This window comes from Papilio xuthus, unplaced genomic scaffold (genome assembly GCF_000836235.2).
Source record: "Papilio xuthus unplaced genomic scaffold, Pxut_1.1 DF826949.1, whole genome shotgun sequence".
NCBI classification, from domain to species: domain Eukaryota; kingdom Metazoa; phylum Arthropoda; class Insecta; order Lepidoptera; family Papilionidae; genus Papilio; species Papilio xuthus.
The window spans coordinates 3,799,649-3,815,116 of record NW_013531700.1 but is presented as its reverse complement, the minus strand read 5'-3'; the positions used below and the strand labels follow the sequence as shown (position 1 = coordinate 3,815,116).

Here is a 15,468-nt window from a genome sequence, read left to right as displayed (position 1 = left end):
AAAGCCACCTTCATATTTACATAAATTAGTGACATATTTTATGGTTCGGAGGAGTGTGACACTGTGATATGGTACAGTAAGACCCTCCGGTCTTAACTACAGGGGTCTTAAGTCATGTAATTCGTGTGGCTTGTAATTTAATTATTTTATCATTAAATTATTCTCATTTCTTTTTATGGCTACAGGTTTACCAATAACATCAGGTCGAGAAAGTATCGATCCAATGATGACAAGTATGTCACTCAGTATATTAGATGACAAAGATATGAACACCAGTTTCTTCTCGCAAACAACCTTCCCTGATAATGAAAGTCTAATAGATTCCTTACCACCGAGTTTGGTTAGCTCAGTTAACTCCTCGTACGTTATAAATACGAAGCCAAAAACGGAAGCTACAGATTCGAATATATTCAGTTCAGCAACATTCACTCATCTAGAACAATCTGAAAGGCTTCTATCCGCCCGACCTAGATGTCAACTGTACAATAGTTACACTAAACGTGAATCAGGCATTAGAAACACGGAGAGTTACACAAAATCACGAGAAGAAGCATGCCAAATAGATCAAGTTAATAAAATACTCAATGAAAATTCAGATAATAAAGATCCACCGAAAATAACAAAAGCTAATGATATGAGTGAAACAATAACTTTACATTTCGCAAATAACAAATATAAAAATAAAGACGCAGAGAAAGAAAATCTGAACGAAACATTCGAAACGGATGATGCATTTTACAGAGATAATGGTTTACAGAAAGTATCAGAATTAGTTAAAAATAGTATGAACGTTACATGTGACAAACAAGAGTTGAATGAAATCAAACAAGCACGTCAGAAACTATCTCTTGCTAGAAGAGGATTGCCGATTGAACCTGATAAGCCTTTACCAAATCAAGTAGATACTACAGCTGTGAAAATACAATTACCTAACCAAACGATAACAGTGCCCCGACAGAGCGTTGAAAGTGTCTCTGAATTAATGAAAAGAAGATCACAGAATTTGAACAATCATTTAACAAGCGAGGAACCACCGAGAGAGACCCCGAAGAGGAATGCAACGTTTAGAAAAGTGTCACCACGACAAAGCGCTACTGTAGTTTACGTGAAATCAGATGAAAACAAAATAATCGATATAAATTCTGCTACAATGAATCTTATTGGAGCCGGACAAAATACGTTGCAACAAGAAGTAAGTATAAAAATACCTAAAAATCAGATATTTTCATAGTAAAAAGGAAGCGACTAATTGGATTGGCCTAAAGCGAAATGGCCGTTGCCCATAGACATTTGCATTTACAAATGCGTTGCCTATCTTTAATAGACAGGTGTACTTAGAAAGACGTCATCTCCCCTTCCCATCCCTTCCTAATAAGAAAAGGATGGGAAGAGGAAAAGCTCCAAAATTAGACTGCCGTGACACTTAAATTTCAGTACAAATCGATTATAGGTATAAGAAGATTCACACTTTATATCGGCTCGATAGTTCATACCTCGACTAATTTATTACTGACATGTTCCAGGAGTGGGGGTCTCAGGAAACAGCAATGGTGGGGTCCAGTGAGAGCACTGACACGGGCACCTTTAGCTCCTCCAGCCCACCGGAGAGTGTTCCTGACACCGCGAGACACCCGCATTACAGTAAGTATGCTTACTCAGAGTCACTTATGCATGTTCGCGTAGATGTATGAATGTAGAAAATGTGAATTGTGTATCTGCCTACTTCTATGGGTTACGTGCTTTGATTTGATAAGGATCCTCCTTCTTTACTAATTAAAAATTCTGAGTATAACAGTATGAAACTCAAGGTCTCTCTCTAACTGGAAAGAGATCATGAAGTAAAGTAAGGGAAGAAATTTAACTTTTTTACTGCGACACAGTAAAAGAAAAATATGGCTTTCGCAATATCACGTACTAGCTGCCTCCTATGACTTCGTCAGCGGGGAATAAAAAAAACTTAATTAGTAGCCTATGTGTTCTTCAAGATTATGTTCTACATCAATGCCAAATCTCAGTGAAATCTATGCAGTCGTTCTGTAGTTACCTTCTAATAAAGCATCCATCCATCTAATATTTCGCTTTTATCATATTACTAGCTCGCGACTTTGTCCGCGCGTAATGAAAAAAGAAACTTATTTAGTGTTTTTCCTATGTGTTCTTCCAGATTATGTTCTACATCCATCCATGCAAACATTCGCATTTATAATATTAATAAGATTTAATATATTTTCTTATGAATTCCAGCTTGCGAAGTGGCATCCACACCATTGGTTTCAAAGAAAGCATCTAAAAATGAATTATTACAAACAACAATATCGCCAATATACGCGGTGCAAGACAAATCCTATGTACTAGGTAAAGCACATAGCGCGGAAATGGAACAGACGTACGATGTTAACACAACAGTCATACTGAACAATGGAAACGCGGCGAACAACACGCCCAAGAGAGATTTAGGAAATGTTAGTACGGAAAAGATTACACCTCCCGGAACTGTGGTTAAACTATCACCTAGTAGGATTTCACCTACAAGTACAGGTGAGTTTACATACAGGGTGTTCGGAAAGTATACAATTAAAAAAAAAATCTTTAGTATATTTGTTATCTAGGTGTGCACGCGACTTCGTCCGCATGAAATACTGTCTTTGGGTAGCATTTCAAATGTTTCATTCATCCCCTATTGTTATTTTGCACCCTTGAGGGTAACATTTTTATAAACATCGCATGTTTATTTATATCGAATAAACAGCCTTAAAAATAAGTTTCAAGCTTCTATCTGTAAACATGACGGTAATTCTATACAAATTTCCAACTCCCCCTTTTCAACCCCTCTTTCGCATTAAAAAGTAGCCTATGTCTGTCCCAGGCTCTAAACTATCTTTGTACCAATTTTAAATGGGTTCAGTGGTTTTTGCATGAAAGAAGAACAGACAGACAAACAGAGTTACTTTCGCATTTATAATATTAGTATTTTCTTTAAGTATTTGTACTTTATTTATTTTTTTATTTTTCCAGGACCTTATAGTTCAATGGCACCACCCACATGTGTACCGAAAAGAGCAAACCTACCGACATCTAAATTAAGACAATACAGTTCACACAGAGAACTTAACAGAATACCAGGTAAATGTTACTCTCTGTCCGTTTTTTATATTTATCGCGTCATTTTAAGTAGAATTGTGACTTGTTTTTAAGTATGTACTACGGATTTATGATCTTAATCTTTATTCGGGGGACATCTTCAAAAGATACCCTGCCTTCTGGATGAAACAAAGGGTTATTTGAGACTTGACACATTGGATGAAAGTTTGGATGGATGGATGTTAGAATTCATCCAGATCTGATTGGATCTTGTTGAAATTTGGCATAGATGTAGAACATAGCCTGGAAGAATATATATGCTACCAAATAAGTTTTTAATTCCGCGTTGTCAAAGTTGCGGGCGCCAGCTAGTCTATTATAGTTATTGATGATTTAATTTGTTGATGATAAAATGGACAATGCATCAGTGGAAATGATTGCGCTAGTGGAAAGGGGATTTAATGATTATATTTAATTTCAGGAAGCAATCCGAGCGGTCTGGTGACGCCGCGCACGTCGATAGGGCGAGCGATGGTGCGGCGCGGCGTGTACGCCTCCAACCCCGCGCTCAGCCCCACCTCCCCGCACCCCGCCCCGCACCTCACCCCGCACCCCTCACACCCTCACACCACCACCACCACCACCACCACCGCCACAGCACCACCCATCAGAAGGGAGTCCTACACAGTAGCGGTTGATCAGGTTTATATATATGTAGTTATATTTTGCCAATATCCTTAATTGATATTCGATCTCGACCTCATTTGTACTTGTTCGTGATATTTTTAATTAAAACTACAATTGATGTGTGTACTTATTTTTGAAAATTGTGCGAAAAAAAAATACACAAATAAAAAAAATAAGAATTTTAATAATAATAGAAAAATTCGGCTAAAATACGTTTGCAACGGCTCGTGATCTCTGATGTCATATATAACTAAAATATAAACCCTTGTTGCACTGAGACTTGCGCATGACTTGCCGCGAGGAGCGCACTCTATATAACCGTCTCTTTCGCGCCGGTGCCCGCGCACATCTATCTCGCTCACTCACAGCCAGTGGAAAAACGATTACGACCCAAGCAACGCGATCGCGCACTGATTGAATTCACATTCACGTGATGGCTACTAAATGATGTAGTTTTAATTTATTGTATTTCATTTAAAACAAATAATTTTCTTTGCAAAATGTTATTATAGGTTTTTATTCCATTAAATGGATACAAAATAACTTTGTCTCAATTTATAACATGAGTACATACTCCATTGTTTCGTGGGAAATTAATATTTGTACTACGTTAAAAAGTACTTACAATCATCAGATCGATTGTAAGGATCGAATATCGATTTGAGATATCGAATATCGATTCGAGATATCGAATATCGATTCGTGATATCGATGTTTCGGTTCAGAGGTTCATATCAGTCGGGAGCAGTTTTAAAGCTGCTGTAGTAATTGTTTCGCTTTTAACTTCATTGTATAAAAATTAGTATCACTTTAGTTAGAAAAGCTTTATGCTAATTATAAATTGTGTATATTCTTAAATCGTAGTATTGTTTTATGAAGTAAACATATTTTAATACTAACGAAACAACATAGTCTAGTAATTATCATCATCAGCTCACTATACGTCCCCACCGAGGGGCTCGGAGCCTACCCTAAGTTAGGGGTGATAGTCTAGTAATTAAAATGTTCGAATTAAAAAAAAACTTTTCAAACTTTTTTTTTAAAAACTTGTGTACATAATTTAATTCACATCACATACACAAATGTAGAAATTGAAATACGTATATAAACATTTTTAATATGTTAACTAATACTTCTAACTAATTATAAAGCACAAAATTAACACATTCAGTGCCACTGACTCGCCAGGCGAGTTTAATTTCATACAAATAATCATATTAGTATATAACGTGTTAAAGTAAAAAAACAATCGTATAATTTTATTTCATGTATATTTAAGAATCCACTGGATGAGAAAGACAAACAGACACAAAAGCCATCAGTGCCTGTATTGGTGCGTCAGGGAACAGAGACACTACGCCGGGAACGACCACAGAGTCAACTGGTCGCACCAAAAGATGTAAGTATTATTACTCTGGTGTTGGTTTTAACACTTTCAATGCCACTGACTCGAATGTCGAGTTTAATAAAAAAACCAATTGGAATTTAATGTGTTAAGAGCATTTTATAAGACTTGGTTCATGGGCGTAAGGTGTACAATGGAACTTGGACAAGCGATAGTCAAAGAGTCAAACATTTTTCTCGCTTGTAAAGTTTACTAACAGTTTCTCGTTTATGAAGGATAATAAAGCTCGCTTATTCAGGTTTCTTGCTTATCCAAGTTCGACTGTATCTAAAATTTCTAAAATTTAAATTTAATTTTTTTTCTAAAATCTAATTTTTTTTTTCCTTGAACTTACTATTTTCTTCTGTTTTCTGCTCTTTTTGATACAATAGGTGTATTTAATTGTATTTTAAAATAATATTATTATTATTATTTTCACAATATTTTCCAAATAAAAAAAACTATACGAGTATATTTGGAATAATTTTTGTAATTAATTTCTTTAAGCCTTTAATTCAAAAGGTTTTTTTTTGTTTTATTTGCATGGATTTGCACTTTAAATTTCTATACATTTTAAATTATTGTCATGTGTATTTAAGGTGTTGGGTTTGTATTAATATTCATTTTCAAATTCAATTTTATTATGTGTTTTATGTTTGTTAATAATGTATTAATTGTGGGTTTCCACTGCTGTAATACTTATACAAAAAATTATATTTCATCTTTGAAAATAACATGATTATATTATATTGTGTTGGTAGTGTAAACCCACGGTATAATATTAAAAATGATTGTTCTAATGTCGTTATTTTTAATAGCATCTTTATGTTTAGTGGATTAAAGACAATTTTAACTTTATTGCATGAAAGATAAATTTAGACCCTAGTTCTTTAAAAGTTTTTGCATTATTAATAAGATATATAAAAAAAATCTTAAATAGATTTTTTTAGTAGAAGCACCAGAATTTCTATTTGTATAGTCTTGAGTTAACACGTTCAATGCCACTGTTGCGAGTTCGATTCAATACTTGTTTGTCAGTGGCATTCCACGTGTTAATAGTTAAAGTTGTCTTGTCCCTTTGTGTTGTGATTAACAAAACGTCGCTTGCTTGTCTTGTGTCGTTTAGCATCGTGCCTCTATGATGTCGTCCGGAGTACCGCATCCATTGAGGAGTTATTATAATATATCTGTAAGTTATTGTTTTATGTTATATTTGTTAGGAAGACAATCCGACACTGCCGGTGTATCGCAACACTAGCCTTATTAAAATATCAACGTTTATCTCCTCACTAACCAATCTGACGCTTGATTTGGTAACGAAACTCCATTCTCTCTAAATGATTCTTACTAATAATGTCTAAAATATTATGTACGTGTTTTAACCTTTTGACCGCCGGTAATTGATAATATTGCCGGTCACGTGTTTGTAAAAAGTATGATTTACTTTTAAATACGTATCACAAAAACTGCTTCCGTATGTTAAGTGTTAATGCATGTCAATTCTAAGTTGCATGATAGAGCAGTTTTATACAAAGACATAGCTGTCTCGGTTTTTTTCTTAAAGAGTGAAAGGGATGGTAATATATTTTATACAGTACAATTATTTTGGTGTGTTTAAATGAATCTTGTATATATTTCAGCAAGCCCCAACTTCGCGTCCTCACGTGACATCTAGTGCTACTATAACCCGCGTGTCCCGCCCCACTTCAGTACCAACGCAGCGGCCTGTTGCTGGTTTGTATATCTATATCTTGTTTCTTACTAATATTCTAAACTAGCTGTCGCCCGCGACTACGTCCGTGCCAAGTTAAAAATGTGCATCTTCCGGGATGGAAATGCTTGATGGATGGATGGTTGTCCATAGCGACCGTTTTAAAGTTTGTCATTAGACTGATGAATTCCTGCATTTTGAATCGATTTTGAAGAATTATGAGTCGAATTGTATCCTTTCCTTGAGTGTTATAGGAGTATCAGGTGTTTTGACAATTAAAAAAATATAATAATTTCATACATTTCAGCTGTAGATAGTCGTCCATTCACAGCGGTTGATTCGCGAGTGTCGGCGCTGCCACGACCTTCACGTCTGCCCGCGCCGCGCCGCACCATCAGGTAGACTTTACATTATCCCAGGTAACGCACCTTTCTCTGTCTAGTTCGCACGCTACATACAGGCCCGGTCATATGGTAACTAACATTTTATTATTATGTTTTAAACTTTAGGGCGCGTTTTTCACTACTTTTTTATAGCAGTCCCAGCCGCGCCAGTTAAAATATATGTATTAATCTAGTGGAAAAGGGTGCTTATAATACATGTCAACATTAGAGACAGTATAGAGGTTTTCAAACATCTTGTCGGCTCAGAACATCGTACGAGTCGCCGCTCAGAATACATTATTTTTGTGTAGCGGGACGGGGAGGACACTGCACACCACAAATGACCTTGAGCCGCCAAGATATTTGAAAAGACATATAACAGTAGCTTGCATGTTTGGGATGATTTATAGAATACGTAATTGAAGAGTCTATTGATTTTAATCTCGGAATAAATTTTCTTTTTAATTAATAAGGTGATTCTTATTTGTTAACAATATTTCGACAAAGGTTTGTAATGATTCTAATTTTTACGAATATTTAATTGGTTATGGTAAATAATAAGGGGATTTCTGGATTAAGTAACTGTTTGTAAATAACGCCTTAGGTAATATTGGTTTTTATTATATACCACGAAGAAATATAATATTGGTACTAATACTGAACATTATTATTTTTAACTGCATTGTTATAACAATTTTGGGTAAAATTTTCAAGGGGCTAAGGAGTTTGATTTTTTTTCTCGTTACACGTAATTAATTTTTCTTTAATTAACTGTATTGAACTGTAAAATAACTGTATTGAAATAAAAAAAATAGGAAACAAACAAAACTTCTAGGATAATAATTTGAAAATATTTGAAAGAAATTTGCGGAAATTAAAACTGCTTCACAAGTACAAGATAAAAGAATGAAGATAAGGAATTTGTTACGCTGTTGTGTTCATTAATTTAGTATATTTTTTTTTTAAATTCCAGGCCACCATCAGTATACTCAGTGGCGCCTACGGCCGATATCGACCACTACTGACCACTAACCCTCGTGCCAACAGGACCACTGTGGTCCAAACTAACTTTATACCTACCTAAACTAAATCTAGCGTTATTATAACAGACTGAACGAAACTCGGTGTCTTTTTTCAAATTTTATACAACATTTGATAGTTTTTTTTTAATTTGGTTTTCCTGAAAAGTGATTGGCATTAGTGATGTTGCCAGTATTGTAGTTTATCTACCTTTTGTTATAAAATTTAAAAATTGTAATTGACTAAATCCTTATATTATTTCAATAATGACAATAATATATGAAAAAAACACATTTTTAGATTTTTTATTTTTACTTTTCACGTTTTGTAATGCATGAGAAAAATCTCTTATTCCATAATCAAATAAAAATTCCTACTATTTTTTTTAGAAATATGATTCGAAAGTCAAAATTATTTTTAAAATATCTATTTTAGAAAAAATCTACGATAAATAATGAAATTCTATTAATACTATTTAAACCTCAAAAATAATGCCGCAGTCCTTTTTCCGAAACACGTGTGAAGTTAGCTTTTAAAATAATGTACGCATTTCATACTAAGAGAATGAGACAGATATATACAACATTAACAGATTGGAAAGAGAAGCAAGATGTATGTAGTTTCTCGCTTTAGTGTGAACTACTGCGCTGGTATTTATTGCTAACTTCAGACTATAAAATTAATATGACGATTGCTATTTTCCTTTAAAGTATTTTTATGTGTTTTGATAAATCTATAATTTTATAGACATTCAAAATTTTTTTAAAATGAAAATTTTGTTCATGTCTCTTTCAAGAGGTTTGAAATATACTTTTCGATATGAAAAGTCAATAATTTCGACTTCAATTCTCTTTATATTCGCTCTCTACCTATATATGGTATCAGCAATCAAAAACCCAGTTCTAGCTTGAATCTAGGTACAAAGATATACAAAATATTCTTAACGTGCATTTCCACTGCTGTAAAACACATACGAGAACTCTCAGTTATTTCAAGTAATGAGACGATAGAAAAGACATTTACGATATGTTTTTATTCATGTGTTTTGACAGTGGATTTCCACGGTTACATTATACAAAGTCTAGTGTAAAATTGCTTTGAGGTTATTAATTTATTTTGGATTAAGACATTTTTTGCATTTTGAATGGAGATTTGTAATAATTATAGTTATTTCTAATTTTATTGTATTATTTAGATATTGTATATCAAAAACACTAATATTGTAAAATACGCACAATTCATATTATCACATATAAAAATAATAAAAATATTTAAAGAGATATTTGTACAAAAATCTCTCCGTGACATATTGACACCTTGAGTGTACAAATTGTATGTATATGTATACTTTAACTGTTGTATATTATGTAAAGTTTGATATTACATTATATATTTAATAAATAAAATGTTTGTCTAAGATTACGGTACTGTCGCATACAATAGCTTAAAGCTTTCTGAATTTTTTTTATAAAAATTAAATGGCTGAATGACATAAAGATCATTCAATTAAAAAAAAAAACCTCATAATTAAAATTCATTCTCGAAATATATATGTTAGCGGAATTATACTAATCTGACTATTGTCTATATACAAAATGAATTGATGACAAAATGTTTATATAAGACATTATTTTGGCAATATTTATACTGTTTACATAATATTAATAAATAAAAAAAAAATACAACATGTTAACCTTTTCATTCGTAAAACATATCATTTTGCTCTTGCGTAAGAATTTCATTCCGTCAAATTTGAGTGATACACCGTGGACCCAATATTCTAAATTGCATAAAGTTATATGTTTTTGAAGCGACTGATTTTTATACAAATTATTGTATAAAAAATATTAATTTAGCTAAAAATTTGTGTCGCTTTATACAACTCGTCGTGTTCTACGTTTGATTGGTCACGTCGTGCCTTATTTAGATAATTTAAGGAGTTTTGTTTTTAATTTCTAATAAAATTATTAAACATTAACATCAATGGCGTTTTAATTTTAATCTAACCTTAATTACTTTAATCAAGCTGTGATATTACTATGTATGAAATTTAAGGACTTGCATTTAACAATAACAATAGCGAGAAAAAATTTATACAACCATCCGAAGATAGGCACCCAAAGAAAATATTTGAGAAAAACACAATATAGTTGCTATTAGGAAATGGCGCACAACTTGTTTTTGTACAACCAACTCACCATAGGTATCAAATATTAGCATTTTCCTAAAAAAGCAATACAATAAAATCTAATTCGAAACATTAATTAATAATTTACAACTGTATTTGTAAAAGAATTAACTAAAATCCCTTTAGTGTATTTAACTAACTTATTGTTACTTTTAATATTACTTGAATTAAATGTCGTCAAAATAACTAAGAATGAGCTTGTTACATTTGTGAAACTCTCCGCATCACTAATTTTGAAGCATTCCCTTTGCAAATTAAGCAAACAAAAATGGACGATAAGTATTCCTCAAGAAACACATTTGAAGAAAACAAACATTTATAAATAGACTTTAAATAAACGGAAAAGAATTAAAATAACAGAAACGCAATGTTGCCATAGCAATATTGCTTATTTGAAGTAGGCCATTGTTATCTGTTACCTTCATTTGTGCATGTGTGCGTGAATGTTGAAAAGAAATCGCACGTTATACTATACGCGAGTGTGCAACGTCGCGAGTGCTGTCTACGAGTAATTTTTGCTTTGTACATTTTTATTTTTATAAATAGCAGATTTAGACGATGTGATTAGTAATGTAATAACGTAAAGTGATAAGAATTGTGATATATCGACGCAATGGCTCGTAAAATATACCGTGTTTTCGTCTACTTTGTGATCCCGTGCAATAGCTCGTCACTTTGGTTGTTTGTCAATGACGTCTGCGTTTAGCGCAGCGAATAGTGGAATTATATTTTGATTGTGACAAGTAGTGCAAACCTAAGTAATTTATATTGTGATTGTTGATGCTTGTTTTTAAAATGGATGAGTGTTTTCTTCATTGGAACATTCCTAACACAACCGGGGCCATCAGAGGTGGCTCATGAAGAAAGGGTTAGTTCACCTGTTTTTGTTTACCTTACTTATCAACTGCATTGATTATGAATACATAACTTTTATGACAACATAGTAACATAAGCAAAATTATGGTAATTATTTACGTATATAGAGCGCAGTATAGGTTAGGACCCTTAGTTTGTTTGTTGTGGATAGACATGCCACTATATTTACGTTAACTGGGCGAACATTTTATAAGTCTAAGTTGTATTTATTTGAAAGTGGACATAAAGTTTTTTTTAGTTTAAAGTTAAAGAGTATTATTTCTCTTTTGTTACTTTCTCTTATCCATGGAGTGAAGGGAGCGAGGGCGATAGCTAGATCGTGTTAGCAACGCACGAGAGCGAGACGATGCTCTACAAGACTAGATGTACGAGTTTGTGTCCACACATATGACTGTTACCTGACTTTTCTATTGAATAAGTAGTGAAGCTATAATTGCCTTAACAAGTAATATGTCAATAATCTAGTTTCATCAAAAGATTACTTAACTATATTATAATAGTTTGGAAGTTTCAAATTAATTTTGAATTAATGAAATTAAAAATAACTTATTATTAAATATGATAGCAGCTTAATAATATTAATTATTTCATTGGATGTTTAATACTACAAGTGTTTGAATAACATAATTTTCCTATCTTCAAAAAGATAAAATTAAGTAAGTTTATAAATAGAAATAAATTATGCATTCTTTTTTTTAGTTATTTACTTGACAATATTACCATAGAGACAAATTTCATTAATACTTCTAGGTTAAGACATCCCTACAAATCACTCAGCATTTTTATTTAAAACTTTTTTGTGTCCAAAGTCATTCTTCCCTCTTCATCACATGTCCTTTTCATTATCTCCCTATGCTTATTCGTAGAGACACAACAGATTTTCATCCTACAAATAAATTATTCATCATTTCAGTTGTCACTTCCGTCTTGTTATGCCACCTTATCACCTCATCTCCTCCTTAATTTATATACAACACAGGATGAGTGTTGGACCATTAATTTAAAATCATGTTTTACAGATGTTTGGTTTATGTTAAAACACCATATATCTAATTGGTCAAACATATTTATTAATTCACCCCAATGTTTATGTAATATAATAAAAAAATTTAAACATCCTTATTTAGTCCACTTTCCTACATAATACATCTCGTAAAAATTAAGGATCCCAATCAAAACTAAATACTTTATAACTATAAAGTCATGGGCAAATCTTATTATTATTTAAACACTCTCATAATATTTTTTTACATGTACAATGGTTGTAAAAACTTAAAATTATAAATACCATTGAAAATGAAACCAATAAAAAAATTAAATTCCCCTTAAATTAGTCATTTTGACTTAAATAAATAATAATTGAGGTAGCAGTATTTTAACCACCCATTTAGAACCCAATTAGATTAGGGAAATTAAAATAATTTATCTTTTAATAAAAACTATGCAAATTCTATGTTCTAAAATATGCATAATCAATAATTTTTTATTTAAGCATCGTAACAAGACCTCCCATGCTTTATGCCTTTAAATCTAATAAGCAGTAAATGATTCATTCACTTTAAACTGCCTGGAGGAAACAAAAATGAAAATGGCATTGTATGCCCAAATTTGTTTCTTAAGGGTATTATTTTCAAGTGATTTGCCTTGACCATCCAGCTATTGGTATGTCAAGGGCTTGCTCCTACCAAAAGAGGCGTTCTGATTCATTCATTAATTTGTACAAAAGTTTCTCAAAACAAGAGTTCTCTTACATTTCAATTTGAAATTGTCAATGAATTCTTTATCTATACTATATCAACCCATTTGAAGAAAAAAAGTTACATCTTTTAAAAAATCAATAATCTTAGTACTATTATAAAGTTGATTTATGGGATGTTTATTAGAAGATATCTCCAGAATATATAGATTACACAGAAATTTGATAGACGTCGAACATAATCTGAGATAGAATAAGAATTAACCCACACAGACACAGTCAAGGGCGATAGCTAGTTTTTTAATACAATACAAAGAGCATATTTCCCTTTCACATCCCCTGCCCCACCAAATCCAGTTCCCCTTCCTATTCTTTCCTTGTTAGATAGGGATTGAGAAATATGCCCCTTGTGTCACTCCTGTTAAAGAGATTACTACTTTTCAAACAAAGTCTTCTTCTTTATAATATTAATAGACTGTTACTAAATTGTAATAACTAATTTCTTATATTTTTTATTTTATCAATACCTAAATTTTATTATTTTATACATTGAAGGACAGTTGGCACTGAACCAATGCCCAAGAATATCTTAGTTAGTATCTTGTGTGTATATTTAGTCTTTGACAATGTGTGCGGTTATTTTAACATGTTAACTATAATGCTGTTACTAGGCAAATAATTTAATAATACTAAAATACTTATATCGCCCTCAACTCCATCGGCAAGCATTAAAAAAACGTAATTGGTAGCCTATGTGTTCTTCCAGACAATGTTCTTTATGTATGCCAAATTTCATTGAGATCCAGTCAGCCGTTCTGGAGAAACTTTCAAACAAATATCCATCCATCTAAATATTCACATTTATAATATTAGTAAGATTTTACAAATGGCAAAGTCAAATAAGACAAAGATTTTAACAAGAAAAAAATGTAAGTTTGTCATTAGTAACATATTTTTTTTATAATCAAAATTATTTAAAATGACAAAAGTATTAAAATGTATATTTTTTTCTTATGACTTTAGTATGTGCATTATTTATACCTGACTTATAAAGGCACTTCATTTAAATTTTTCATTATATCTAATATTGAACTAAAAAGAAAGATCAAATTTGAATCACATTAAAAATAATATTTTACACTTTTGTTTCTTTGTATAAAACATACCTCCGTCATTATCTTTGACAAAACAGAGGTAACAATATGTTTTAAATTAGGATTTTGGTCTCAAAAACCCACCATCACCATACTATTATGATATTCAAATTTTTTTTATCATCATCACTATAGGTCCCCACCGAGGGGTTCGGAACCTACCCTAAGTTAAGGGTGATAAGGCCATAGTCAAACACGCTGGCCAAGTGCAGGTTGACAATTAATTAATGCTACAGGCTAACACAATAGAACTCAAATGCAGTTCACCGGAGAAATGTACTAATGTATATACAAAAAGATTAGATACTTGTTGTTCTTTTGGTTATTGTTCATTGGATGATCACTTTACATCATACATAGATAATAAGCATGGAAATAAAAGTGCATGTACAAACATTATTTATATTGTAAAGGGGTGAACTGTTTGCATAATTAATTGAACAGTGACATTGTACATACTGTGGTATTTTTTTTAACCAATTTTAAAGTAGAAGGTCCTCAGTTCGGCTTTGATATTTATTCATTAAAGGTTGACTTGATTTGAGGTTAAAATTCATGAATTTTAAAATAATATATTTGCATAACATTAATATATTTTTTTGTGGTAAATTTAACATATGACAGCATTTTAAAGTTAAGTGTAGTATGATAATGTATAGTTTATTTTTATTTGTATTAAAAATCAGATTTATTTAAGAAAATTATACTCTAATTGTGGGTTTCTAAGACCAAAACGAATCTCTGTTTTGCCAAGATAATGACAGGGATGATGGTATGTCTTATATAGAGATGTTATTCTCAAAAACCAACAGTAAGTCTAAGAAAAAGTAACGAATATTTGTAAGAACTATTAGTCTGTTGATTCTAACATCTCAGTTTTTGGGTGATATTGGTTTTTCCAATAATAAAATAGCTCTAACACTCTCAGCTATGTTTTTCTAATTACAAATTTAAATTTAAATGTATATTAACATTTTTTAACTTCCACATTGGTCTTGATTTTCAATAAAATTGTACCACAATGTTTTTATATAGCCCATAAATAGTTTAATGTAAATATCTTGTTATTTCCAACACATTTTACAATCCTACACCCGTTTGTGGGCGATTTTATGAGTGTTTTTATATGTCTCCGAATTCTGATAACTTATTACGGAAATTTTCGTGTTAACGAACACTAGTTGCATATTCCAAATAATATGTAATAAAATGACTTTTAAAGGATGATGATATTAATCTTTAGATGGTGACGTCAAGATCACGAGATTTTGCAAAATATTTAGATATA

General features: G+C 31.8%; 1 protein-coding gene across 3 annotated transcripts in view; it reads left to right on the top strand.

Annotated features, from left to right (window-relative positions):
• Positions 1–10,244, top strand: part of LOC106120754 (uncharacterized) — a 29,140-nt gene extending 18,896 nt beyond the window's left edge. Inside the window, exons 6-15 of one of the 3 annotated variants that reach the window (XM_013316175.1) lie at positions 186–1,192; positions 1,524–1,641; positions 2,245–2,538; positions 3,016–3,123; positions 3,563–3,783; positions 5,048–5,167; positions 6,279–6,341; positions 6,793–6,886; positions 7,171–7,261; positions 8,220–10,244. In XM_013316175.1, the coding sequence (XP_013171629.1) occupies positions 186–1,192; positions 1,524–1,641; positions 2,245–2,538; positions 3,016–3,123; positions 3,563–3,783; positions 5,048–5,167; positions 6,279–6,341; positions 6,793–6,886; positions 7,171–7,261; positions 8,220–8,271 (2,168 nt within the window). In that variant the 3' untranslated portion in view covers positions 8,272–10,244. Of the gene's footprint in view, positions 1–185; positions 1,193–1,523; positions 1,642–2,244; positions 2,539–3,015; positions 3,124–3,562; positions 3,784–5,047; positions 5,168–6,278; positions 6,342–6,792; positions 6,887–7,170; positions 7,283–8,219 lie in introns of all 3 variants that reach the window. The other 2 variants (XM_013316176.1, XM_013316177.1) reach the window with 2 other exon arrangements.
• The last annotated feature ends 5,224 nt before the right edge of the window (positions 10,245–15,468 follow it).